Source organism: Pempheris klunzingeri, chromosome 20, assembly GCF_042242105.1.
Source record: "Pempheris klunzingeri isolate RE-2024b chromosome 20, fPemKlu1.hap1, whole genome shotgun sequence".
Lineage (NCBI taxonomy): Eukaryota > Metazoa > Chordata > Actinopteri > Acropomatiformes > Pempheridae > Pempheris > Pempheris klunzingeri.
The window spans coordinates 3,929,049-3,956,803 of record NC_092031.1 but is presented as its reverse complement, the minus strand read 5'-3'; the positions used below and the strand labels follow the sequence as shown (position 1 = coordinate 3,956,803).

Sequence of the window (27,755 nt, the reverse complement as noted above, 5' to 3'; positions counted from 1 at the left end):
TTGTGTGTGCCTGCATAACTGTGAGCAATAATATGTCACTGATGTCCATATTTTCTGAATTACTGCCTTAACACTTATTCAGAAGTAATACTGACAGGTGCTGGCCAGCATGAACGCTGGAAACATGGGCCTCAAAACGTGTAAATCTGTGACCGCTAAAAAAGAACCAGAGAAGGGGAACGGACCCCTGCGAAGAGCGCTGCTCTGAAGAACTGAGGTGGAACAGGCTGTGGCTGTGTGTGTGTGTGTGTGTGTGTGTGTGTGTGTTGTGTGTGTCTGTGTACGTGTCTTGGCAAATGGCTACAACTCTCACTAGATAAGACATCATGCTCAGACAGAAGGGCCCCCACACGGATTTTAAAACAGGGGTAAGTAAAAGGAGGAGAAAGAGGTGGAGGAGAGGGTGTTCAAAAAACAAAATCCTCTGTTTGCTTGACTCTCCTGTTGCTGGTGTGTTGTTTCTGTTAATGTTGGTTCCAGTTCTTAAACCACATACTGTAAATGCGCTGTCAGAGAAATGCAAATTCCTGCCGAGAGGACTCTCCCTCCATCCTTCCCCTATAAACACGATGGCCCTTCCCATCTGCCCCAGCTTCCTCTTCCCTTTGCACGGTGGCAGCTGTTTCACACCTCCTGGTCCTCGAAGACCTCCAGGAAGAGCGGGGGGAAGAGTTCGTTCGGACACTCCACCTTCATGTGAAGGAAGCGGCTGGCGTGGCATGCCCCGATCATCCGCAGGTCTGTCACCTTCATCAGGAGCTTCGGCCAGAAGTGGGCAATGTTGTGCTTGCGGTAGTTGATGTAGTGCTCAAACGCCAGCAGGAAGGTCTCCTGGCACTTCTCAATCTTGTCCATGCAGGTCAGGCCAGAACGGTCTGGTGACAGGCAGAGTCAGTGTGGAGGGAGGGAAGGAAGGAGGCAGAGAGGAAAGACAGGAAAGGATAAGTGGGACATTTAGAGAGGAGGAGGAGGGATGGACCGGAAAAAAAGGACAGAAGGAAAGGTGGCAGAGGAAAGGAAGGAGAAAAAGCATTTGAAAATGAGTGAATAACCAATCATGAACTCACCAAATTAAAATTCTGGCAGCAAAATTGAACTGTCAGTCAGCTCAGTAAACACTTTCATGTGTTATTATGAACAGTTACTATTGGGAAATACTGTGTGTATTGTCATGACTAGGGCTGGGGCTGGGTAGCCAAATACACTATCAAATTCATTTATCAAGGGTGAAGTCTTTTGAATCTGTTATCAAATGTATTTACCTTTCATCATTTCTAATTAACAAATGTAACACATGCTATAAATAACTTACTACAGAGCTAAAACTGGAGGGTTTAATAGAGATCTGAGAGCAGTTTTTGGCAGCTGACAGGACAGAAACACTTCTGACTGGTAACCTAATTAGTTTTCACAGCGATAACTTGAAAATGAGATCTGAGCAGTAATAAAGGCCTGATCACAATGGAAAGTGGCACAGTGAAATCCAAATGCTGATGTGACCAGGCCTAAACAGATCTTTATTCGCTTTTCATAATTCATTTAATAGTTTGTCTTACTTTTTAATAACCCGTTGATACCATGGGGATTTTACATTGCTTCTTTTGCAAGAGGCCAGGCTCATATACATCCTGTCTTCATTTGCATGCTATAATTTCAAAACCCTGGGTGTATTATGTGACATGGGTCCTAAAAACCAAACCATGTTGGAGGTTCTGCAAAGAACAAACCAAGAGTGAAGGCTTTGTGATCACATTTGAGATGAGTTTTAGATTTCCTCCTTTCAACACTGAATATGTATGCAGACTTTTACCTTCAGGCCACAATTACATTTTGAGTCACAGTGGGCTACAACATATACTGTGTAAGGCGGCAGGTAATGACTAGGCATAGTGAGTGTCGTGGAACTGTGTCTCTAAGGGCGCTGAAGAGAGAAGATTTACATTTACATCACATTAAGCTCAAACGTCTTGACTGCCAGTGTTGTGTAGCCAGTTGCACGGAGTAGAAGAGCTTTAATATGCAGCTTTAAGCTTTAAAAAACATCAGAAGTTCTTAAGTCAACAACAACCTGAGCTCATGAGCAGCACGGCCTGCAGCAGCGCCACCTCTGTGTCGTCCAGGTTGAACTGCGCCAGGCTCTTTCCAAGATCGAAGATGGCGTCCGACACCACGCCAAGCCCGCCATTCTTCAGCTGCTCCCGCTTCACAGCCATCTCCCCGCTCAGCGTCAGCGTCTCGCTCTCCGGGTCGTAGCGCATGGCAGCTCGCAGTGACATGATCTCCATGCAGCAGCCCTTCAACAGGATGATCTGGTCTTCACAAGGTAGCTGGGGAGAAAAAATGTTTTTTTTGATGTTTGATATCTCTACACAATTTGCATATTGAACATAATTTCACAGAATGATTTTTAAGAAGTTAGGAAATTATCGTGGATAAGTTCCCCAAAACTTCAGTTTTAGTTGTGTTGTCATATTCTCAGATCTAAAAGAGTTTGGAAAGGAGGGAACAGACGTGGCAGAGAGGAAGGGACGGGAGAGGAAGAAATATGAAGATGGGCTGAAAAGACACGTTTTTTTTTCCCACTGATGAACACAGATTATGACTAATACACACTGATTTACATGGATATTAGAATCTCTTTGTTGAAACCCATTTGATTAAATCTACTCTCTGGTGTGCTGAATTAAATCTCACCTAAACGTAAGCTTGGTTCTTATGTCACCGCGCAAGACTGCTAAGTAGATTAATTGGCATTATTTGGCTTGATTTGTCTGGTAAATCTGTACCTGGAGGGCATGCTTGATCTTTAAGGGCTCAGTGAGTGCTGGCTTTGTTTCTCTGCACTCTTATTACTCATTCACTGCAATGGCACAAACAGATCTTAAGTAGGCTAAACAGGTTCTCTCCCTCCGCCTCTTTCATCAGATTAAAAAGGCTTTTTTCACAATATAATCTATTATATTGTGAATAACAGATAAAACATGAAACATGACTGATTGTCTGCATCATTGTCTGGAACACTAAACACTCTGCATCCTTATCTGCTACTACTTAGTTTCTTCATCTCTAAAATTAATAGAATATCCAGCAGCAGGAATTTATTCGCACTCATTTGAATAGTAGTATCCATCAAAACAGTAGCACTTGTATAATAATAGAACAATCTGTATGCATTTTACTTTCAAATATGCTGATTAAAAAAGTGGCGACCTCTACTTTCAAAAGTATCTGTGATTTATGTTTTCAAAAGTGGTAATGGATTACAATTACAACTTCTGTAATCTATTACACCCCAGACTCCCACTCACACAACTATTCCTTCAGTAACAACAATTCCAACAATAACTCAGCTACCCATATAATTATCCAATCACACAAGGTCTCATTACAAGCAGCAGGGACAAGAAAGATGATTACATGTTGTTAATTAAGGGGTGGAAAACATGAGCAGAAGTACTTCTCTGATCGTCACCAGCAGCTGATGATCAAAAAGGCTGAATCTGGGTTTATTTTTCAGGCTAAGCATATATTGTGAGTGCTACAGCCAAGTGTAACTGTTCAGCATTAAAGCCCTTGTAATGAATTTTAACTGTATGAAATAGTTTTGACACCATTTCCACTATATATTTATCTTTTTCCACAGTATACTGTCAAATTCTAAATACATAACTCTTGTACTACATGTTGCCACACTCCTCCTCAAATACAGGAACTGCTAATTCCGCTCAACAAATTGACCTCCTAAATCACGTATTTCCTAAACTAACACACACTCGGAGGATGACCGAAGCCTGGCCGTGTCTGCTGTGTGTTAGTTCTGTCAGACTCCCCCACTCGCCCTGTGCTCCTCAAGAACATTAACCAGCGCTCACCTCAGAGAACATGGGCAGTTTTTTGGCAAAGTCGACGACACGCGTGATGGCAGGAGTGATGATCTTGGTGAACTCGCTGAAGGCCTCCAGGTCCACCTTGTCTCCATCTGATGTGGGCGCAACCGGGGACTGGCCGATTTTGTCTGGCTACATAGGAAAAACAAATGTGGGTGGCTGATTAGAGCACTGTGGAGAATGATATTAGACTTGAGCAAAGGACTCAGACTTGATAATAGGATTAGAAAGTGTATAAAAACTGTATTTTTTTCCAAACAAATCCCAAGAAAAGTCCAAAACCAACAATGACTTGACCAAACTAATGAACATTGTATGTGTAATGAAAGCCTGATGTATCATAACCATTAGAAGTATGTATTGCTTTTTAATTTACTGAATAAAAAATCTAAAAACTATGGAAAACACATCAATGAGCCACACTGGGTGACATGCTTCCTCATCCCGACGGCCAAGGGCACTGCAGTTTATTTGACTTAAAGCATCAAATGTGTATTAATCCACAGCTGAAAATAGTCCCCAACAAATAATGTTTGCTAAAGGAATGTACAGCTGTTTTAGCCAATTACTGAGCCTCATCTTTTATATGACACTATACATTTGAGACCTGTTTTTAAAGATTTTCAATTTGAAAGTTTTCAATAGAACGGAACATGAAAGTGAATATAAAACAAGAGGAGAGGAGAGGAAAGGAAAGCGTGTTTGAGCCGGGTGAAATAAAGATAAGAACAAAGTGCACGGGACAAGAAGTACGAGAGCACTGTGATATGATGAATAGAGTACATTAAAAGAAGTTACAGCGGAGAGTACGGGTGTGTTCTTGGAACTGAGGAGTATAAAAGAATAAAATAAGATTATAGACGAATCAATAAGAGCGGTGTGGGGCTGCGAGTAAAATACAGCAGAGGAAACAACAGTTTTAAACAGTTTTATAGCCTTTTTGGTTTTTTCTACAAAGTGCTCACTTGCCTTGGGAGACAAATTAAAACCAATCTATCAGATAAGGACAGCAGACTGTGCTCTGTGAAAGGAACGGGACATGATACCAGACAGATAGCGCTTACTTAGAGGAGGGCTGCAGCGGGGAACCACTAATACATATGTTTACAGAGTTGTGAGAAACGAGGCTGTGACTATGAAAAATACTGTTTCATGCTCCACTGAATAAAGCATGTGTCAAGGCTGAGTCATTTATTCAGGCTGGGCTTCAACAATAAATGGGATGAGATAAAAGTATAAGAATAATCACCTCACACAAGGAACAATCAATCATAATCCAGAGGAAGAAGGATTGCGTAAATGAGTGCAAACTTAGCCAACACTCTGCTGTGCAGCTAAGCAATTATAGAAAATTCAAATTATCACGATAATAATTTTGATGGACTGTGACTCTTGTCATACGAGCGCCAAAACAAAGCATTGGCTTCTCTGGTGGAGGTCAGTGGTATTTTTCATTTCAGTGCTGAGAAAATAGCTCTCCAGAGAGACGCAGAGGGAGCAGCTGAGGTTCAGGACTGCTGAACGCATACCACACTCTGAAGCAGAGAAGCCTGGAAACAAACCGCAAGACAAAGTCAGCGTCGGGTCAGCTGCGTGTCACGAGTCAAAGCTGACACAGATGACAGAAAAGCACGAGCAGCCTTGAACTTAAATTGGTATTATTTTAAGGGTTGTTTAAAACAATTTTGGAGGACCACATTTTCTCACTAACCTCCAGTGGCATCGAGCCATGAAGACAGTTCTGGACTTGTTTGTCCAGGTTTTGACATATCTGAGATTGCTGCAACGATCCCAAAGCAACGGAGGCGTTTAGAAAACTGAAAGATGGCGTTTCAGCAGCAATCATCTTTCCAGAAGATCTTGACGATCCACAGACCGCATTGTCAACACATTTTTATAGGAACTATTTCTTCACCAGGAAGCTCTTAATAGACACAGATTCTGGAAACAGATGTTTGTGTTGAAATTCTTTAATTTAAATTTCTCAATACAAACAAAGTTTCACCTTTCGCCTCCATAGCATCGATGTAACAGTAGGAATCTCACACATATCTCAAAATCTATTTGCATGGCTAGATACCAAGAAAGGGTTTTTTGTAATTTGGGTGAAATGACACTTTAAATTCAAGATTGCGATTTCATAAGAAACTTGAACTCAAAACTACAAGTGTTGCTGGAGCTCTGCTGCTCCCACAGATCAGTTAATGCACAAGCGATTACAAAAATGTGATCATGCTGTCGATTAGTATTGTGTTTGTGAATGTTTTCCACTTCTCAGGCCTGTAGGGGCTTCAAACGTAAACTTTCTTATGCACTAATGTGATTTACCTGCAGCTGCTAATGTTTGTTTATTAAGTGCACGGCTATCGGGATGGCATCAGGGAAAACATTTGGTTATGCCCGCAGTGCTGGAGGGAAATGTCTTTTCTGCTATACAGGCTGTTTGATCAGGGAGCTTAAACACTGTGGGGAGACTGCCTGAAGCCTAATGTGGCTTAAGCTCTTCTAAAGAAACTATTTTCTGTAACTTATATAAAAAAGAAACTGCTTGCAATGTGTCCCAAAAGAGGCACAAGATATCTTGACTTTTACTCGAACCCCGCAACGCACTGGAAATCGGCAATTGCAAAACTAGGAGGAGAAAAGGGGGGAAACTTTTTCACTGCAGTCTCATCAGTTATGTGGTGAGACTCAACTCTTGACCTTTTATCAGATGGATTAGTCCTGGAAAGTTTGTTACAGAGGAGCAGGAGTAGAGAAATGGTCCAACACATTTCAATCTGGCCGATCAAAACGAATGGTTTCACCACTGTGGAAGGACCTGAACGCTCCTCCATGTGACGGAGACACTTTTTAATTTGATCAATACTAATACCTAAAGGGCTACTGCAAGGTTTGGCTTCCAAACTTAACACAAAAACTTCCCTCAGACATTCAAGACACTCCGATACTAATCACATATAGACTTATGGATATATATACGTTTATATATATATGTTTATCAATCATCTGGTAATAATATGCTCTGGTAATAATGTGCTCAAATGCTCAGAGCAGTGCACTCCATGACATGGTAATAAGATCACCTCATGACTGCAACGCGGTAAGAATGTGGTTCAAAAATGCTGATGTTTTTGAACGTCTAACTCTGAGTGTCTGCGTTCAACCAAAACCATATGTATGTACGCACTGACTTCAGCTGTAGATAAAATTAATGCGTTCACAACCTTGTGAAAACAGGAGATTTGTGTGACCTGAGAAGATGCCAGGAGGGTTCACTTGGCCTGGAAAACTTGATAAAGGACCTAGAACATAAAGTGTGGAGTAACCTTTACTAATGGGTCCTGCTTATTAGTAAATATGAGTGAATTAACTATTTTGAAACTTTCTTTTCCTGAGTAACTGGACTGTGGATCTCGGCTACACTCACCTGACACCACCTCTCACCTGGATTCAAGAACACAAACTCTTGTGCAATTGTTTGGATGTTTTACATTTTCCTGTTTTGGATTCTTGTTGGCGCTGCCTTTTATGTCAGCTGTCAGTGTCCTCAGAGGGTTACTGTGTCGAGGGCATGCTAATCACAGAGAATTACAACATGTGTTTTGATATGAATACTATCAGGTAATCAGGACGAGTTCTTGACAGACGTGTGGACCTTCACGTACACAACAACACCGAGCTGTAGGAACTGAAGCTCTTGTAAAAGCTGTTTCCAGATGCCTGACCACGGAGCGTGAGAGAGAACACTGTGTAACTATAACTCAGATCAGTGTGTGTGTGTGTGTGTGTTTACAGATCTGGATTCTTGGTTGCATTCAGCCAAATAATACAATAGGCAAAACACATGAGTGAGGCAGGTTCCAATGTTTTGTTGCTGTTTGGTTTTAGCAGCTGTGAAAAGTCTAAACCACTGGACCCGTCAGTGTCAACAAATGGAAACGATTGCTGATCAGGTGCTTCCATAAGCAGCCAGTTAACAGCTTTCAGAGAGAGACTCCAGTTATTAGGTACAAATAAACACAAAGAGAAATGTCCTGCCAATATCTAAGTCTAGCCAGAGGGAAGGGGGCTTATGGTGGGAAATGTTCGCAATATCATGATATGATAAAATCTATCAGCTGATATTTTACAGTCAGGTGAACAAGAAGTCGAGCCTGATACACATACAGCAGTACGCCAAATGTTCAATATATCCAATTTAACAAATTTAGGGAATTTTCCCGCATTTCTTTACCTCTACTTCCTTCTTCCTTCTTCCCTTCACCAAAACACTTCAGTCTTTTGCTTGACTTGTTTCAGAGCGCACTGTAATCAGTGCATCGTTCAACAAAACCCTCCTTGAGGGATTAGGCCTTGGCGAGCTAAAGAACAGTATGAGGAGTGGTGTCACTGCTGCTGTTTCATAGCTGCACTCCCCATAGGACTGAAAAGGCTCATCCTGGTCGGCTTAGCATCAAATTTAGATATTCAGGGTTCAGCGGCTACAGCCTCCAGAGCCCTGTTAGAGGGTGAAGCCAGTGTGAAATAGAACTGTTTATCCTTTTTGATGAACCAAGCTCAGGGCTAAGATATAAAGTATTTGACAATGGAATGGGTGACTGTTCCAATCAGCCTTTCAAATCACATGCACAACCAGCTCTGGAGACAGGCTTTCTGCAACTTATCGAAGTTTAATAAAAACATGTGTCTTAATCTAAATGCTAACCTCAAACGACTCACTGTAGCCTTAATTCTGGTCTTGATTCATGAACAAGCGATGATCTCAGTCCACACAAAGACAAAAACAAACACGTAACATCAAACTTTTCTGTTTTTTTTTTAGTCTACCTTATTTTATTCTTCACACTTGTTCTCTGTTTGAAGCTCCATACCTCCTCACCTACATTTTCCCCATATGGCCTCCTTCCCATCATCCCACATCCTTCTTGTTGCCTAGCAACTCCCACCAGCAATACTTTCCAGTACACCACAAGTGTTTTCGACCCCTCTCCACATGAAACCCCATTTATTCCATCAAACACTAACCTACATTCTCTCAGGTCTCTGGCAAAGATTTAAAAAAAATAATAAAGCCCCTTGATTTGCCTATGAGCTCTGCTCCAGTGCTGCTGTGAAACTGTTGACGACAGCGCTTAAACCTGGGTAAGGACATCAAATAATCCTGGGAGAAAGCATGAGGTCAGCGTCTGTGTTTCTGGGAGACAGGGGAAGACTAGAACCAAGCAGGGACACCAGGGCAGGGCCGTCCAGGATAAATCAAAGCAGCAAGAACTCTGACTGCCAGCGTCGCCTTCAACTAGCAGATGAGCGCTCATGACTGAGTATTTACGCTGGTCGAGATGAGGGAGCTCATAGAAGACAGACAGGAAAGAACTGAGGGGAAAGTAAGGGTAGACGCCAAGGGACAGCGAGGGAGGAAACAAAGAATTAAAGACGAGAGAGAGATTAAAGTGAAAAAAAGAGTCGAGGTGTGAATGAAAACTATGAAGGGAATTAGGTCTGGTTAAGAGCCCAGGAGGATTAGGATGAATAAACCCCCCAAATGCTGGAAAGAACTGAGAAATACAGACAGAGGGAGAGACAGAAACAGACAGCAGGGGATACAGAGTGATAAAGTCAGAAAGAGCTACTGTGACAGACAGGCATGTCAGGAGAGAGCCCCAGCTCCCTCAGATAAAATGAAGCCCTATCATTTCTGATTTTAGCATGCGTGTTTAGTGTGAGCACATAATCCATTTCCTGTTGTTGCAGTCTGGTGGGGTTAAAAGCAGAAAAACTGAAGCACTTACACTAAAGCAGCTAAATCACAGTTGAAAGTGTAAAAACATCCCTGTGGCACATGTTTGTTGAGCGTTTTTACACTCTTGAAAAAAGGTTAATGCAAAGTCAACCCATCCTTAGTGCTGCTGCTCCATGACACAGGCGATGTAGATAACAGTAATAACTTTAATGGACTGCAACTTTAAACATAAAGGCGTGAATTCATTTTCTGTCCTCTGACGTGTGTGTTGCCTGTCCAGAGTGAGAAGAGTCATTCAGGTTTGTTACACTTCGGATCTTATTTTCTTAGCCGGTGTTTCTGTTGATACGACAACACTGTATTGACCACATTAGTGGCTGAGATCTGTCGGTGTTGACGTCAATAAAAAGGAGTCAGACAGGATAAGAACACAAAGGCTTGTGGTGAGGCAATGAGACACTTACTTGGAAGTGAAGATGAAAGCAAACAGTAAAATCATGTGTGTTTTCCCATGCAGCAAGGGACTATCACAAAATGTCATTTCACAATTTCAGTTTTTGTTTTGGGTTTTACCGCCGTAAAAGTGGCTGGCTTGTTAACAACCTGTCTGATCGTTTGACCGCTATTTTGCTCCATCGGACTTTGCTGGTAATGATGTTGTTGTGCTCCCAGATCTCAGCAATTACCTTAATAAGTACAAGGTTATCATACCCAATAGAAATGATGTTGGTAGATAATGAAATTTATCCTTGCAGCCCTGCAGGTGCAGAAAGTATAACTTGGGCAGTAGAAATGATGCAGTCTCTATTAATATTAATAGACTAATACTATTACTCTGTGTTTTCTTACCAGGAATTTGCGCTTCTGTTTCCACTGGGCGCCCTGAGCATTGGTGTGTCGGTGGGCCTCTGTCACCAGGCGGATAAGCTCCCACTCGGACCCGTTGGGCTCTGGACGGTTCTGGAGAGTTTTTACCATTTCCTCCTTCTTGCGTCGCTCCCTGTTCTCCTCAATCAGGCGCCGTTTAGCCACCCGCTTTGAGTCATCCAGCACCACTGGGAGGACATGGGCAAAGAAAAGAAAGCAAAAAAGAGGCAAGCGATAAGTTTGTGTCTGGCCAAACGTTTGCACATCATCCACAGTTGGAGCTTCTGTGTGAAAGTTCTACAAAGCCTTCTACATAAAGTCCTCACATTGTTTATCTCCCGTTACTGGTGCATCACAACTTCTTAATACTTTGTTGATGAGCACAACAGTTTGTAAATTCAACTGTAAAATGTGTTTACTGTAGAAAATGCAGTCTAAATGCAGTAAATGCAGAGATGCACTGCGTGAAATCTTTCGGTATTCGGTCGTTGTACTAGTAGTACTAGTAGTAGTAGTAGTAGTAGCAGTAAGAGCAGCAGTGGTAGTGGGGCAATAATAATAATAATAATAATAATAATAATTTGTATGGCACTTTTCAAGCTGGGAACACAAAGTGTTTTCCACAGACAGCATAAAATAAATCACAAATATGACATGAAAAACACAAGAACAGCGAAATAGTAGTCGTTGCTGTTGCAGTTGTATACATACTAGTAGTAGTAGGAGTAATAGTAGTTGAGGTACTACTAGTAGTAAAGGCTGTACTAGAGGTAGTAGCACTTCTGGCAGTGGTAGTAGTAGTAGTAGTAGCAGTAGTAGTAAACCCTGTAGTAGTTGTGGTAGTAGAGTAGTAGTTGTGGTGGTAGTACCAGTAGTGGCACTAATAGTAGTAAAGGCTGCAGTACTAGCAGTAGTAGTAAACCCTGTAGTAGTAGTAGTAGTAGTAGTAGTAGTAGCAGTAGTAGTAGTAGCAGTAAACCCTGTAGTAGTAGTAGTAGGCAGGGTAGGGATTTGAATTGGAAACCTTGCGGTCAATTCGCTTCAATTAATTTCTACAGTAAAACTTTAAATTGCTTCATATTGTAAGAAATTGTTGTAAGTCTTGTTAAAAAAGTAGGAAACCACAGTCTTTAAAGAGCTGAACATATGCAGGACCAGAAAATGTAAGGAAGTTGAATAATACAGATTACAACATGTGTAATTCAAAATTAATCAACAGCTTCTCTCCAGTGTGACCTTCAAACATGAAAAGAGGCAACAAGCAAAAAACTACCACAGGTACAACTGAAAGTGCATCAATGTACATTCGCTTTCATCTTCTATATTTTCATGTGTGGGCTCATTCGTCTGTGTGTGTGTTTAAGTACGGAGGTGCAACACTCACAGTCCATGGCCATGCCCACTGCAATACACTTCTTGAAGCGGCAGAGCTGACACTGGTTGCGGGTAATCTTGTCGATGATGCAGCAGCCATCGTACTTACAGGAGTAGGAGGGGTGAAGGTTCTTTTGAATGGTCCTACGGAAGAAACCCTAGAGACAGACGGCAAGGGAGAGATGGATGGAGTGAGAGAAGCACTTGCAAAGAGAGGGACAGGAATTTCTATCAATTTATTAAGCCTCAATTTTACGGCTGGACTGTATTTTTAGATTAAAAGCATTTTGCTGAGTGAAGATATTCCTGCATTACTGACTGCACATAGATCCACGAGTGATGAGAAGTAATTCGCATGAATCTGATGTCTTTAATTGGTGGCCCAGTCAGTCATACGTCAAATACATCACTGCACACAAAGCTTAATCACAGTCCCTTCAGTGGTGCTTGGATATCATATGTCACTGACGAACAAAAGCAAACAGAAGGAACAGAAGCACCAGACTGACAGCAAGGAACAAATGATACAAGACTGATGGCTGCCGTGACAGACTGACAGGGTTACAAAAACATGTTTATACATCCTAAAAAATATGACAAGGTAGCACATCTTGAATTTTAAAAGTCAAGGAGGACAAACTTCTCTCATTTCACTCTCTTATTTGGCTCAAGTCACAATAGGAAAACACATCCTGTGTGTTCGAATGCTTGGGGGTACTTTGTCTTCATTGATTTGGAAATTTAAGATGTGCTCCCTTTTTCGGAGTCTTTTTGGAATGTGCTCCCTGGATATTGGGTTTAGGACTCCACTCAGAGTCCTGCTGTCAGAGTACAATCTCCTTTTCCAACTCATGTCGGTATATTCCCGGTGTGGCCGTACATAATGCGTCTATGACCTTGGTATGTGTTTGTGAGACTCAGTTTTAAGTAACAGACCCTGTGTGTGCAGGAGTGTGTGTCAGAGGGCTCATATCAGCTTTTCTGGCAGATATTATATGTTTTATGAAGCAGGTGTGACTAAAATGCTGGGGTTGTGTGTGAGTGAGTGTGTGTGTGTGTGTGTGTGTACCTTGCAGCCCTCGCAGGTAATGCAGCGGTAGTGGTAACCCGTGGCCTTGTCACCACACACCACACATGGCTCATCCTTTTCGAGGTAGCTGGGGATGTACCCTGAGAGAGAAGACAAAGTAAGAACAATGCTATGTATTTTCTTTATTCTACACAAACCTCCTGTCCCAAAAAATGTCCTTACTCGGCACCATAAACACATCGAAAGCTAGAATCACGACCTTCCTAAGTAATGAATATGAAGACTCTCTAGTCATTGTCAGATGTCCTATGTGACTGTAAGTACTTTCTTGGCCAAAGGACAAACCTGCAATATGTGAATGTTGTGCAGTCAGAGAAGTAAAAGCACATATAGTGAGACAGGAGCAGCGGTGTTGCCATCGTGTTCTGTTATGGTAACAAAATCTTGACATCAACATACACCAGCGAGAGCCATTTCTCTACAGCTGCCTGGTGACAATACAGCCCCGTCTGACCGGCAGGGCAACACAGCTAGTACTTCTCTAACAGCACACACACACACACCCACAGAGCCCCTGGCAGATCTCTGCACTCTGTGCACACAGTACGTATGTGTGACCTTCTCATGACATGTGTGTATACCAAGGCGTGGCGAGGGCTGTGACTGGCAGTGTCAGTTGGGCTCTGCCTTTTGGCTTTGTTACAGATTTTAGAGGAGGAAGGGGGAGGGAAAGAAGAGGACGGCGGGAAAGAGACAGGAAAGGGGAGGAGGGGGACAAGGACGAGTACAAAAGGGGTACAAGTGACATTTTTGTCCAAATTGATTTACAACTAAAGAGCATTTGCGCTCCTTCTGTCGATAAGAAAAATCCATTAGGAATCAAAATACAAATTTAGATAAGAAAGAGAGAATTAAGCAACAAGCTCAAGTGAAAACTTAAGTTAAATATAAAGAAGAAAGTGCACAAGTGTATTTGCTACTAAAAAGTAGTTGAGAAGAATGAAACTCAGTCGTTGAGAGCAGGACGAAGAGGCCACAAAACAAGAAAATAATACAAAACTAAGTGGTGCAGAGAGAGGAGAGGGAGAAGAGGTGGAGGGGGTGAGGGAGGAGAAGAGAAACAGGCCAAAGGAAAGATAACAAGGACATCAGAGACTGATCATATGGGAAAAATGTCAGCTCCAGCATGTTGGCAGGGCACTCAGCAGCAGCCGGATCTGCTGTGGCGGTGTTTGGAAGCCAAGCCCAAAATCAATACTGCTGCAGCTCTCTGGTTCTGGCTACCAGCCCCTCCCATAACAGGCCCTGCAACACCACCACCAACAAAACCCAGGAAAGGGAAGGAGGTTTTTCTAGTGTGGCTGAGTCAAGATAAATATTTTGTCTTCGACAGTTTCCCAACATAACGTCTGCCATTCCGTTTTATCACAGTGTGTGGATCAGGACGGCATGAATCAGGTCCCTGAAGGAGTCTCAGGATTGTTTCTCTGAGGTCCTTACATGACAACAGCACAGCGAGGTGACATTTGAGACTGCAAACATTGAGAACATCACGACACAGGAAACTATACACTGATGTTAGACTTGAACAGCTGTTACACATCTAATGTGCCCACTGCTGCTGTGTTTATTGTCCCTTTGCCCATCTATTACAATAAAATGGGTTAAAATACAGTTTTAACATGCAACTATTTATGATTATTGTATATTTTGAATCAACCTATGTTTTGATGAATCAGTTAACTTTTAAGAACACATACTGTCATGTACAAGTTACTGACATGCTAGTTATTGTTTGGTGCTGGGCAGATAACATACAATGAGTTTACCAGAACTTTTTTGCTGAAAACAACGAGCTAAAAGACATTTCTCATGAGAAGAACGGCAGAGTTAGAATTCTCTGTGGCTTTCTGACTACAAGTGACTCCTTCCACATTACACATAATCATTGGATCCATTCTTGATTAAAAAAATGGATAGGTGCAGCTTTGAAATGGTCAGATAATCTTCTTTCTGTCCACTAATCAATGCACTTATTATTTAAACACTAGAATTGATCCAGACTTTTTAATTTACGTTTAATATATCGTATATCTGTAGTGATTTGAAATAATATCTAATATCAAATCATAGCGGAGTGGACTAAATATTGTATTAATCTACTTTAAGAAAGGTTATTTCAATGGGAACAGTGAGTGTGCTGCCTTATGTCTATCACAAATGCTCCACATCTGGCTGTGTGTGTTCTACAGGCCGGCCTGAAACACTAACCATTATTAATGCATATGTTAGATGAGTAGTCTTCACTGTCCCAAAAGCCTGTTGAAGCATCCAAAGTCTGGTTGGGGGTCCACCCTCCCACAGGAAAAGACTGACATCATTACAGTGTATGTAATTCAATCTCAGACAACCATGCGGCCTCAGGCAGACATATTGTCATACTTTCCAAGTTCAAATGGACCATGGCAGGTAGAAAATGGTACAAGATTCCAGCAGTGATGCAGAGAGGCAGGCAACAAGCCAGCTGGGAGGAAAACATGTGAAGAGGACTGGCCTGTGAAGATAAATTTCATAAACGCCAAATCAACTATTGTGCAGACTCAGATGCTGGTGTTCCTCCCATCCTATCTGTTTCAATATCTCCCTCTTCCCTCCTTTACTTCTTCTTCTTCTTTCAGCTCGGGGGATTTGGAGTTGTCACTCAGATAACGTGCTGCGTCCGACAAGAAAGCAGTAGTAGAAGGCTTTTGCTTATTGATGACACATGCCAAGACGTTTCATTTTTTTCTCTTTGGGGGTGACAAATGGAAAGCGTAATGTACACAAGGCAGCAATGAATCATGTACCAACAGCTTCAGTGCAGTCAGTCAACTGCCTGCATTCACTGTGGTGAGACTGACAGCTACAATCTTCCTTTTGTATTCAAAAAAAAAAAAAAACATATCAAGCAGAGAGAAGCAGAAAGCTGGAAAAGCTATTTTCAAAATGACTGAAAAATGACTCCCTGCATTTGAGAGCTTTTATTCTCTACAGCAGAGGTGTATTTGTGAGGAGACTTAAAAATTCAGACTTCATTCACACTTCAGCAACGATGGCGGAGTTTGTTTCTTAGCTGCCACTTCAGAGCCGCTTTAAAGAGTCTCTCTCCTACAAAACGTCACCCATCAGCTACTCACCAGTCATACTCTTCACCGAACATTGGCTGTTCTTCCTCTTCCTTTTCGGGCCATTGAGCCACCTGAGAGAGAAGCGGAGGGACAAGGAGAGAAGAGAGAAAAGAAACAGCAATAAGTAAAAGTGATGAATGTAAATAAATTACACCTTTATCTATCATGATTAAAAAAAAAACACATCATTGTCTGCAAAACGCTGGATCAGCCAGATCACATCTGGAATTGTTCTGACTTGCGATGTGATCCAGTCTCAGCCTGGTGTGGAAGTGTACAGTTTGGCCACATCTGGAAGAAAGACCTTTGCTCAACAAGTTGAAAGGTCATCCTGCTATCTGCTCAGTAAAAGGCTGCAGAAAAATACTTCCTCAAAGAACTAATAAGTAGACGCCTCTCTTGGAGGGGACATCAGCTCCAAAATCACACTAATGAGAATATTAATACCTGCAATTAGAAGCCTTTTTCCAGGTAACAATGACATGTTAACAGAAGTTATAAATGGGAGCTGTAATGATTAGTCAATTAGGTGTCAATTATTCAATTAGTAGCCAACTATTCTTAAAATGGAGGAATCATTTTGAGGAAGTTTTAAAGAAATACAGTCAAAGTTCTGTTATTTCAGCTTATTGAATGTGAACATTGTCTGGTTTGACAGACATTTGGAGACGTCACCTCGGCTACAACGACCAGCATTTCTCACCATTTTTGCACGTTTTATGGGAAATTATCCATCTATAACAGTAAGTTATTGCTACGAGCAGACGCACACACAGGAGGATGGACTCAAAGGCTCAACACAAGGCAAAACAGACTGGAAAAGGTTTAATGTTGCACAGGATACAGCAAGGACGAGGCTCCAAAAACAAACTATCAAAAAAATACTTGCTAACAGAAACTGACCTGACTAGACTCAAAAACACTCACTACACTGACTGAAGACGCTGGAACGCTCGACACAAAGGTACAAGACGATCTGGCACAGGAGAGGGGAAAACACAGACAGTATATACACCAGGGATGGGAGCACAGGTGGAAACAATCAGGGCGGGGCAGACAATCACAGGAGCGGGAAACACACAAGGGCAGAAAGTCAAGGGGCCTGAAACGAGAAGGGAAAAGTCGAACGGCACAATAAAACAGGAAGTAACCGAAAAACACGTGAACTAAACTTAAACTTCACGAGACATCCCAGGTATTTTCTGTAATTGTCTAAAAGTTTCTGGCATTCCCTTTATCATTCAGTAGCCCAGCACCACCTAACCAGCTACTTCCATCAGGCACACGTTACAAAGTCCCACTGGCCCGCAAAAACATCTATAAAAGAATCCTTTATTCCCATTGAAATAACCACCCTGAACAACATGAAATAAGACACTGAACAGTCCATATATTTGGCTGCTGTTTGCTTTTAACATTTCACTTGTCATCTGTGTGTGTGATATGTGTTGTATTTTATTGTTGGAGCCTTGTCAAAGGAGAATTTCTGTCACCGTCTGGGGCAGACAATAAAGTCTATCTATTCTATTCTATTCTATCTGGTACTCAAATTAGGTTAAAAAACAAGAGCATGGTTTGCTGCCACTTTCATTTCTACCAGAGTAAAGCAGCTGTCTAGGTTTCCTCATAAGCACTATATCAAAGGAGAGGGGAGTAATTGTGACAGCAAATGACTGTATTTGGCTAAAGAATAACAAACTAAATCCAAGCAGCAGGAAAATGACTTTGTGGGGAACACAATTAATCCCCCAGAACAACTCTAATTATTAAGGTGCACATATAAAAGGGCCCACAATAAAAGACTGCATCACTCATATGTATCAGGCATTCACAAAGAAACATACATGCTCACCAGGCATTTGCACTGAGAAGCACACCTGCAACCACACTGACACATGTGAAAGGCACGTAAAGCCCAGATGCTCTGAAGGGAATTATGAAAGTGCAGAGATGGAGGGGGGAGAGAGAGCTGAGTAGAGAGGAGGAAAAGTGCTTCTGAAAAGAGCATATGAGAGAGAGTCAGCCAGCGCTTCTCGTCAGCGCTGGATGTGTTTAGAATCCCGAGAGTCGAGCTCTCTGCTCTCAGACACTCCCGATAGCCTCCAGCCTTCCTCCCACACCAGGGCCCTTTAACACCAGCTCCAGGAGAGAGAGCAGGACTTCATTAGCACCATAAATAAAACAAGGTCCCACTCACACTATTAAAATGCAATACACCGGCCTACAGGTTACATTTGCTCTGTGGTCCCTCCTCTGTTGGTCCTTCTGTACCTTTTGTCCCATTAAAGGGTTTGTGGAGATCTTCGAAATCAGAGTTAAAGGTCTTAGGATAGAGGGCGTCATATGTTGTACAGATTAGATAAATAAACATGTGATTTGGGGCTGTGCATGTGGATACATATGTGCCTGACTGGACGCCCTCACAGACAGCAGCATTGTGACTTTCAGTAATTGTGACTTTGTGAAAATTCAGTAAATTATATCTCCCCTTCAAACTCACACTCTAAGGTCCCTGTCTTCAACAATGAATGAAAAAAATGTTAATTTGAGTGCAAAAGTATATAAATACAAACAACATTTAACGTAAATGTAAAAACCAAAGACAAAGTACGAGTTAAGTCTCTCTTCTGTTCACACTTTAATTAAATAGCTCCCATTTCTGCTGTACTTTGCATTTAGAATACACAATGACATCTCATAAAAAATGTAGTATGGAAACGTGATGCAGAGACGGGTTTTTTGATTATTTTTTTCAATCCTGAGATGAAAAATAGATATTTCTATAGTTTTGTGATGAGGAGTTCTTCACCTCCACCTTGTTTATTACTTTCCTGTACCAGTGTTCCTCTCTGCCTATTTATTATTCTGCTATGCTTACATGTGCAGACGTGACCTGACAAAGACCTTTACCAGGGACTCCCTGCATGAAAACATATTTCATGTTCCCATGCTTTATAATGCAAACATTTTATGCAAAGCGACTGTTCCCCCCCCTCATCTGATCAAAAGGTCTTACAGACAACACGGCACATTTTGTCTGAATGCTGAGTCAGAGAGATATCTAACGAGTCTTATCGGCCAGCATGTTTTTTTTATATTTCACACCAGCAACCAATGTTTGCCCTTCAGAAACATAACAATATAATTGCCCGATAAGTTCAGGAGTTGCTGTAATTAAGCCGAAATGCCAGTTCAAGCTGCCCTTCACATTTTACCTTGGTTTCAATTATAGCACTGTCTTGTTCTCAGTTATGGTTCCCTTTGCCCTTTACAGAATACATCAGATGGCTTAACAGGGTATTAAATTAAGCTCTTAAATAGCCTACTGAGTTAAAGCTTGATTTATCGTGATTGTTGTGCATGTCGTGTCTTATTAGAAATTCATCTGTGGTCCAACTAAAGGATATAATGTTCCTGTCATGGCGGGATGTAGGATGAGAATGGAGGACATCTGACATGACAAGTGTCACCAGTGCGGCGGCATTCCTTGGCAAACAACAACAGCAAATGTTGGAAGGTGCATGTGTGCAATGTAGCAAGTCGGGAAAGAAGACTTTGAACGTGGCCGGTAAAGAATCAAAGCTGTGACAGCAGCATAAAATCAAGTTAGGGTATTTGCTGACTGCCACTCACAGGTAAATGTCTCTCTCTCTGCTAGTTGGCTTCCACATGACTCCATACAGCTGCTGGAGGCGACAACCATCAAACTGTCAGCTATGCGACAGTTCGCTCCTCCCATGTGGCAGCAGGTTGTTTAATGATGGAAATATAGGCAAACCGTTTGAAAACAGATACTCTTTTATCACCTTTCTGTCACTCCAACTGTAACTATGCCTTCTCTGCAAGTCTGTACTGAGATCTTGCATCCAACAACAGGTCCCTCATAGCCCACGATGCCACAACCTGCCCCACGCTCAGCTTTGTTTACCCTCAGCTGAGCCGTGCAGCGTTTCGTTTTAGGGCACACATTTGACATATAATGGCACAACAGCCAGATAATTGGCACAGTCGTGATAAAATAATGAAAGGATAATACAAATCATGGCTCTCTGAATTAGCTCCAACTCTAACCAGCTATTAAGATCTGATCACTCCCAAAATAGCCCTAATGAAAATATTTGCACCCTTGCAGCTAAAAAAAAAAGGAGCTTAGCGCTCTTGGCAGAGAGTCAGAAGTGCTTTTCGCTGCTTAAGAGAAGAGCTCTCAGTGGAAAGAGTAAAAGAGACACCGTGTCAAGTGGCACTAAGGAGCAAGAAAACAAAAACATAACGTCTTAACGTCATTCTGTCTGTGATGATCTACTGCAGGTGGCAGCATCTTAAACAATAATTAACTTCTCGTCTAGCATGCTGGTTTGAAGCACTACTCTACAAAAATGTAAACAAACAAGCAAATGGAACATTTGATTTGCGTGCTTATGCAAAAAAGCAGGCAGCCTGACAGGATTTTCACTTGTGTCACACAGCCGGTGAATGTGCGACTTTGTGCAAATATGCCTGCTCTCGAACAAAAACGTTCATGCACGATTGAATATTTTTTGATGGCATGTTAGTTTCTGCAGGTTGGGGCACGACAGCGTGCGCTGCACAGACAGAACACAAAGTGCTTTTCAATTCCAAACTCTTAAGCTCTGATGGGATACGGATTGCAACACACCTCTAAGTACGCAACGTCCCTCACACTGTGCCTCTGAGCAACCTGAGCCAACCCCGCAGAAACATGCACATAACTGTACTCTCTCTAAAGCCTCTCTGGCACACACAGTACGAAACGCAAGTTCACATGGAAGAACCACAGTTAAATGGTTCTTCATGATGGCCCATTGTGTTGCACAACTAAATGCACACTCAGCTCAGAACAAACAGGGAACAGGAGAATTGACAACACAAGCAAAAAAAAAAGACATGATAAATACTTACAATGCTGACCTGATGATGCAGTGAGACTGTAAAATATGCATGGTAGAGGTACTTCTAGTTGAAGTCCAGCAGACAATCTGTGTTTCTCACTCTCTTACACCCTGATGTCTCTACCAGTTGTGCTATGTTTAGCCTGCTGACCCACTCAAATACGCTCTGCCTCTCCCTCCCTCTTCCTCCGGTCTGTTGCACTTTCTTGCTCTGCCTGTGGTGCCACCCAGCCTTCCCTGATTGGAGGAAAGCCAGCTTCTCCACCTGCGACTTTGAACGTGACTGTGGGTTGCGTCGAACAGGTAACTGCTGGGCTGACAGGTAACTGAGCGCTCTCATGAAACTTGACTATTTCAGGACAGTTTCAAAGCAGCGTGCAAGACTACAAAACATACCAAGGAGCACAGCAGAACAGCAGAGGCATGTCCTTACAGAGGAGTCCCCTTAAGTTGGCACACTTAAGACCAAAGTTTTAAAAGTTTTGTATTAAAAAATGGTATTTTTATTGTCAGCTGCTGATTAGTACACATTTGGTGCAATAATGAGTGTCTATGGCAGTAGGATGGCGTATGTGAAATTGAGTCAAAATAGAGTACAATGGCCATGTTCATGGTATTGAAGGCACTGTACATGTCACCAAGTGCAACAGAGTGGCTCATTGAAGTGTTTTATAGTTTCTGGGCAACAATGGAGCTCTATGGCACAGAAGAATAGAACACATCAGGCTTTGGATGTATAAACACAATACATATGATCAAGGATTGTATTGTTGACAATGAGAAATATACAAAATATTGCTCGCCTTATCCTTTAAAAAGGTAAGTTGCCAAAAAGCAGAGAGCACCAAAATCACAACACAGCGTCGAGCTCTGCACATGCTGTCGCTTTGGTTTTATATTTTGTGGTTCTCAGATTTCTATCTCACTGCTTATGCAATGGAAGTAAATTGAATTTCACTTGTGTTGCTCAAAATGAAATTAAATAAAAATTGAAGAGTAATGTGTCCTTCCAGAAACAGTGAAAGTAGTCCATGTAAACCTCCAGCAAACTCTGTCTGACAATGCTTCTGGATTGCTTAAATGCTTTTTAATGTTATTTTCATTGCTGTGAGCACCACAAATGAAATTACAATCACCTCCATTGATTGAGGTGGCAGAAATCTCGCAGACAAATATTTCAAACTCGTCTGCATGGCTACATACTACTACAGGCAAGATAAGATAAGATAAGATAAGGTATTCCTTTATTTAGCTCCATGGCGGGGGAATTGAGTGTTACAGCAGCAAGTAAGCAAAAGTAAAGAAACAGCAGAAACAGAACTTCAATAAAGCAATAAATAATAAACTAGTGGACAGAGATGTACCCAAAAAAAGTCTGTACAATTTTAACACACAGAGGAGAATATATAAAAAAATGGGGGAGTATAAAAAGTATTTCCATCTATAAATATATGCACAGAATGAGGTTGTTCTGAATAAATATATTGCACAGTTGGTGAACATTAAGATTATAGTGGTGTTTTTGTCAGAATTGGTGCAGTGTGGTCTACTGGGAGCAGCGCTGCTTGTAAAGTCTGACAGCTGCTGGAAGGGAGGACCTGCGATGTCGCTCTTCACACACTGAGGGTGGAGGAGTCTGTGGCTGAAGGAGCTCTCCAGTGCTGTCAGCGTGTCCCTTCATGGGGTGGGAGTCGTTCCATCTTATGGATGATAGCTTTGCCATCTTATCCTCCTCTCTCCCACCACCTTCACTGGGTCAAGGGGGCGACCCAGACAGAGCTGGCCTTCTTGATGAGTTTATCCAGTTTCTTCCTGTCCACGTGTGATGCTGCTCTCCCAGCAGACCACTCTATATAAGATGGCTGATGCCACAACAGAGTGCCCCCTGCACTCCAAAAGACCTGAGCCTCCTGATCTCCGCAATCCCTGTCATCTCCATCGGTGATGAGACCAACGATGGCAGAATCATCAGAGAGCTTTTACAGGTGGCAGGTGTGCGAGTTGTAGGAGAAGTCTGCAGTGTAGAGGGTGAAGAGGAACGGAGCCAGGACAGTTCCCTGTCGGACACAAAGTCCCGTGTCCTCACATACTGTGGACGGTTGGTGAGGTAGTCCAGAATCCAGGATGCGAGGTGATGGTCCACACCGGTGTTCTGTCAGAAGCGCTGGCTATATCGTGTTGAAGGCACTGATCCTCACCAGGTGAGAGAGAGCTCGGTGTAAGAGGAAGATGACAGTGTCTGCTTGGTATGCAAACTGAAGTGGGACCAGCGGTCGGAGATGAGCAAGGACCAAGCCCTCCAGGTAAGCGAGAACATACATTTACTCTTTGGATGAACTTGAAGCACCTGCATTGAAGCCGAGGCTCTTTAAGCAGACAGAACAATACAAAGACCCTCAGAGTAGTCCAGAGAACTATATCCATAAAAGTGTCTGAATGAGGGCCCCTGTCCTGTGTTTAAATGACCACAGTAGCCTATTGTTCAGCTTGCATGCTACAGGCGTACAGCTGGATCGGTCCTGTCCTATACATCCAGCGCTAATGGACACTTTGTTCCCTCATGTGTCCCGCCGCTGTCTAAATTACAGGCAGAGCTAGAGGGGGATATAACATGCCACTGAGTGAAAGCAAGACAACTCCCTCTGTCCAAATACAGACGTGTTCAGCAACCCACACATAACCAATAATAAACATGGAGCAAGATCTTCAAAAACATACAGCTCTGTACATCCTGCACTATAGACTTTTAAATAAAGACCTTACAGACATTGTGGCTACATTTAGCCTGCATTCAGCCTCATTTATTTCACATCCTGAATGAGAGTTTTGTGTATATTTTGCGTCTCAATAAATTATTCTGTACTTTTCTAAAATAATTCCAATGATCATGAGTTTTTACTGTGAAAAAAGGAAAAACATACATTTTAATCAACATATTTGTCATTTTTACAATGTAAATGACACGAATCATTTATAGCTCGCAAATATATGAAATGGTGACCTTTTTAGTCAATTTTAATTTTAATTTTGATTTGATAGAAATAAAAAAATAAAGACTTGGGATACTTTGCTTTGCTGCTTGGTGTTGTGAGGTAAACCAACGCTGTGTAGATTAACTACCAAGTGCCTCTGAATCTATTTCAGCGTATTTGCACAATGTGATTTCTAGGCATTGCATTTGCTCGTTCATCAGCAAGCATCGCCAGTCAAATCACAACCAAAACACGGATCACGTCTCACTGTTGAACTGTTGATATATTTCCCGTTTGTACGTGTAATTGAACGTTTGCACACCAGCAACATTAATGCAGCTATACACACCTTCCTCCTTTTCAACAGGCAGTCATCATTTGTTCTTTCGGTTTTTACCATCTCACCCAATTGTTTTCAGTAAATATTGTCACAGCTGTTAAGATGACTCTTGAGATTCCTGGAGGAGAACTTCTCTTGTACAGACTGCGGAACAATAATTGACTGAGGAAATTGACAACGTTTTGGTCAATTACTCTGATTAGCAGAGGTGCATGCTGACTGACTCGCTGACAGACACACACACACACACACACACACACAGCAAATGGCTGCCTCTCTCTCATATTAGTGAAAATTGCGATTTCGAGGTTTTAACACTTCAACCTTTTTAGTTAGCTGAGGTTGTAGTGATCTGAGGAAAGTGTTATCTTTTAGGAACAGTTCCATCTCAGATCCGTAGACACCGTAGACTCAGAAATGATCAGATTTAAATCAACAAGACTTTCTGAAGTGTAGGTATTCGTGTTACTGTGTCCCTCCAAGTAGATTTATGAACATACTTCACACATACTGCATGGACACACCCATATACTGCATAAAGAACATAGTGAGCAAACACCGGTATGTACAGTAACTCCCATCATACTCAACCTGATGGCATTCATTCGGAGTTTCAAAGCCCAAATACAAAAGTATTTTAATCTCTAATGGACAAAGAACCAGTGATGTAACAAGCCCTAAAATCCATCAACAATGCCTTTAGCCAGGACATGACAGGACGCACTCATGTCCAGGGGAAGGAAGAGCCGCAACCTTGTTTACATGTTCAGTTGCACCACAGAGACATTGTGCTGTAGCAAGACAGGGGAAAGAATCTGATCAACACAGATACTGTAGGTCTGAGTGTGTTCCCTGACATGAATACTGTGTTATTCTAACACATCTCATGCTATTTACAGTTGAGTGGAACAGTTCATGCATGAGGTGAATGTGAAATTCTGATGAACAGTGAACACCTGTCTAACACATCTGATTCACCTCAGCAACACGTAACTAAACACTTAGAATCCCTCACTGACTTTACTTTTATAGCACCAACAGGACTCTTGCTCGAGAAAAACTGACCCGACTATTCAGTGAGTACTGTGATCTGGTGTCACACGTTTGACTGGAGGCTGTAAGATAAGTGCAGTGCATGAAAACAGGCCTCTTAAAGGACATAAACAACAAAGATTCCTGGATACAGAAAACCACAAACACCCCTATGGTGCAAGCCTTTGCCACTGTTAACGCAACACAGTGCAAGCAGCCTTGCATCAGCTGCGACAACATGCAAGAAGAAGTGATGCATGCTGCAACTACATATCCACGTTTGAATTAAATCAAGCATGATATAAAGTGTACAACAACTTATGCATCTTAATGAGCCATCAAGCCAAAATATGAGCTGTTTTGTGAAGCAAGCTGGAGCAGAATCACAACAAACTTTCTGGCAGCTCAGAAATCAGAAAAAAAGAGATTTCCAGTATGTTAAACATGACATTATTAGAATGTTTTATTATCTGAGGATCTTTCTTATTTGAGTAAAACCAGAGGTTAGTATGTGTTGAGCATATATCAGCCAATCTTCAGTCCATAGGTACAGATGTTCTATTTTCTGTCTGCATGCCGGTAACCATAGCATCACTTCAAAGAGCCGGGCCAGTTCAAAACAACAGGCTGACAACACGCAGATGGGAGGGGCACAGATTTAATAGAATCCACTGTCATGCCGAACACACTGCTGATATCTGCTCTAAGTAGCAACTGCTCCGGTTTGAAGCCCCGACGGCTTAATTCTTCGTGCTTTTAAGAGGTGCAAAGCGCTGCAGACGGCACTTGGTACAGGTGTAAGCAGAGATACATAGAATCCTTACACCTGAACATGTCAAATGAAGCAGAAAGGCCCGTGCGCGGGCTCCTACATCCATGACCACACCAACTGTCGCTGTCCCCCAGCCTCAGAGCTGTTAATCTCCTGACAGGTGTCCATGTTAGCTGAGGAATCTATCCAGGCTCCGCCGGATTGACTTTCTTAACACAAGCTTGTAATACAGCACATGGAGACACAGTGGAGGGGAATCTGATGCTGCATTCTTGGCAACCAGCTAAACCCTCCACATGGTAATAATAACATCAACTCGTACTGTTAATGTTATTATTATGTACATTTAAGGTTAACTGCAGACACAGAAAAGATTTTAGAGTTAAAAAGTTCAGGAGTCACATTCAAACATATGATATTTGTCATGTGCTCCTTCTCTCCTTTTATTTTGTCGTTTGAGAGGAATAAATACTGCGCCTCAAAAACAGAAGAACTTTTTTTAAATAAATAAATACACCTGCTAAAATTAGCCTTTTTTGATTGCAAGACCGGCTACAATGAATGCACTTAATGTTCTAATTATTCTATCAGCAAAAAGGATATTTGTTAAAGCAACGTAAATAAGCTGTTGGCAAAACGCTGCTTGCTGTGTTTACATCCTCAACAACTTATTAGTGCGATGAATAAAGATTAAACAAAGTGGAAACACGATCTGATTAAACAGAGGCTTCCACTCCTGACCCATATTTATGCTTCCAAGCACACTTGTGGAAGTGACAAGTCATCTGCACTTAAACTTTAGACATCCCCAGACAGAGAGATTCATTACATAATTCATATCATTTCCCTTAAAATGATCAGAGAATTGAGTAAACTAACTGAAGTCCCCTCTCAAAGCCACAGCAGTTTGATACTGACTGATGAACCCTTCCTTTACCCAGAGGCCTCTTCCTCTCCTCTATCAACAGTACTACGAGAGAGGCTCCATTCCACTAATATTATGTTTTCATTAATGAGAAGGGGCTTAAACGGTGCTGTGTTTGTTTGTGTTCAGGCCGTTCTGACTGGCCCTACTTCTCAAGAAATGGAGAATGAGGGGGGGAGGAGCGCGGAGGCCAGTTATAGCTATAGGCCTGGTTCTCTGTAAACAATTCAGATGAGAGGAAGAGAGCGGTGGGGAGGAGAAAGAGGCTGCAATGTTGATTAGCTTGTCTGGAAAAATAGTCCAGAGACGTAAAAACAGTGGGGGTCGTGTGAAAGATTTAAACGATAAAAGAGAGGCTGAAAAATATAGATTCCATTTTAGATGTCCTCAGAAAACCTCCTCCGTACATAACACCGTAACACAGAGAGCCATTCACTTCACGGATATGTTTTCATCAGGGCTAACAAGGAGTTCACTAAAAGGCAGAGGGTTCTCGAGGGAAAGGTTTGCAGTGACTTATGACACCTTTATTTTCAGCATCATTTAGACCAATATGAACATGTGTCTCCCACAACAACGTTCAAAAATGGTGAAACGCCAAACTCACCGTTTCTCTTCTCCCTCTGATGGGCTAGGGTCCTGCTCCTCGGGAACGTGTTCCATTCACCTTAATTCCATCCAGCAGCCAATCATGAGAGACTGAGGCAAGCCCCACCCTCGGATGCACACTTGTCAT

The 27,755-nt window shown here is 42.1% G+C and overlaps 1 protein-coding gene across 1 annotated transcript; it reads right to left on the bottom strand.

Moving 5' to 3' along the window:
* Positions 1 to 27,755, bottom strand: LOC139219902 (thyroid hormone receptor alpha-B). Its single transcript, XM_070851910.1, has 8 exons — positions 27,627 to 27,755; positions 16,078 to 16,139; positions 12,941 to 13,041; positions 11,882 to 12,029; positions 10,480 to 10,685; positions 3,873 to 4,019; positions 2,069 to 2,327; positions 1 to 875 (listed from the first exon to the last, which is right to left on the bottom strand). The coding sequence occupies exons 1-8, from the start codon at positions 27,680 to 27,682 to the stop codon at positions 625 to 627; spliced, it is 1,230 nt and encodes a 409-aa protein (XP_070708011.1). The 5' UTR covers positions 27,683 to 27,755; the 3' UTR covers positions 1 to 624.

Bases quoted from the DNA above. Each gene is read 5' to 3' on its own strand.
- LOC139219902 (XM_070851910.1), bottom strand. From the start codon at position 27,682: ATGGAACACGTTCCCGAGGAGCAGGACCCTAGCCCATCAGAGGGAGAA. The intron at 12,030-12,940 runs GTACACACACAC...GTCTGTCTCTAG, and splicing joins TTACCTGCGAGGGCTGCAAG to GGTTTCTTCCGTAGGACCAT. The intron at 2,328-3,872 runs GTGAGCGCTGGT...TTTTCTCCCCAG, and splicing joins AACTGCCCATGTTCTCTGAG to CTACCTTGTGAAGACCAGAT.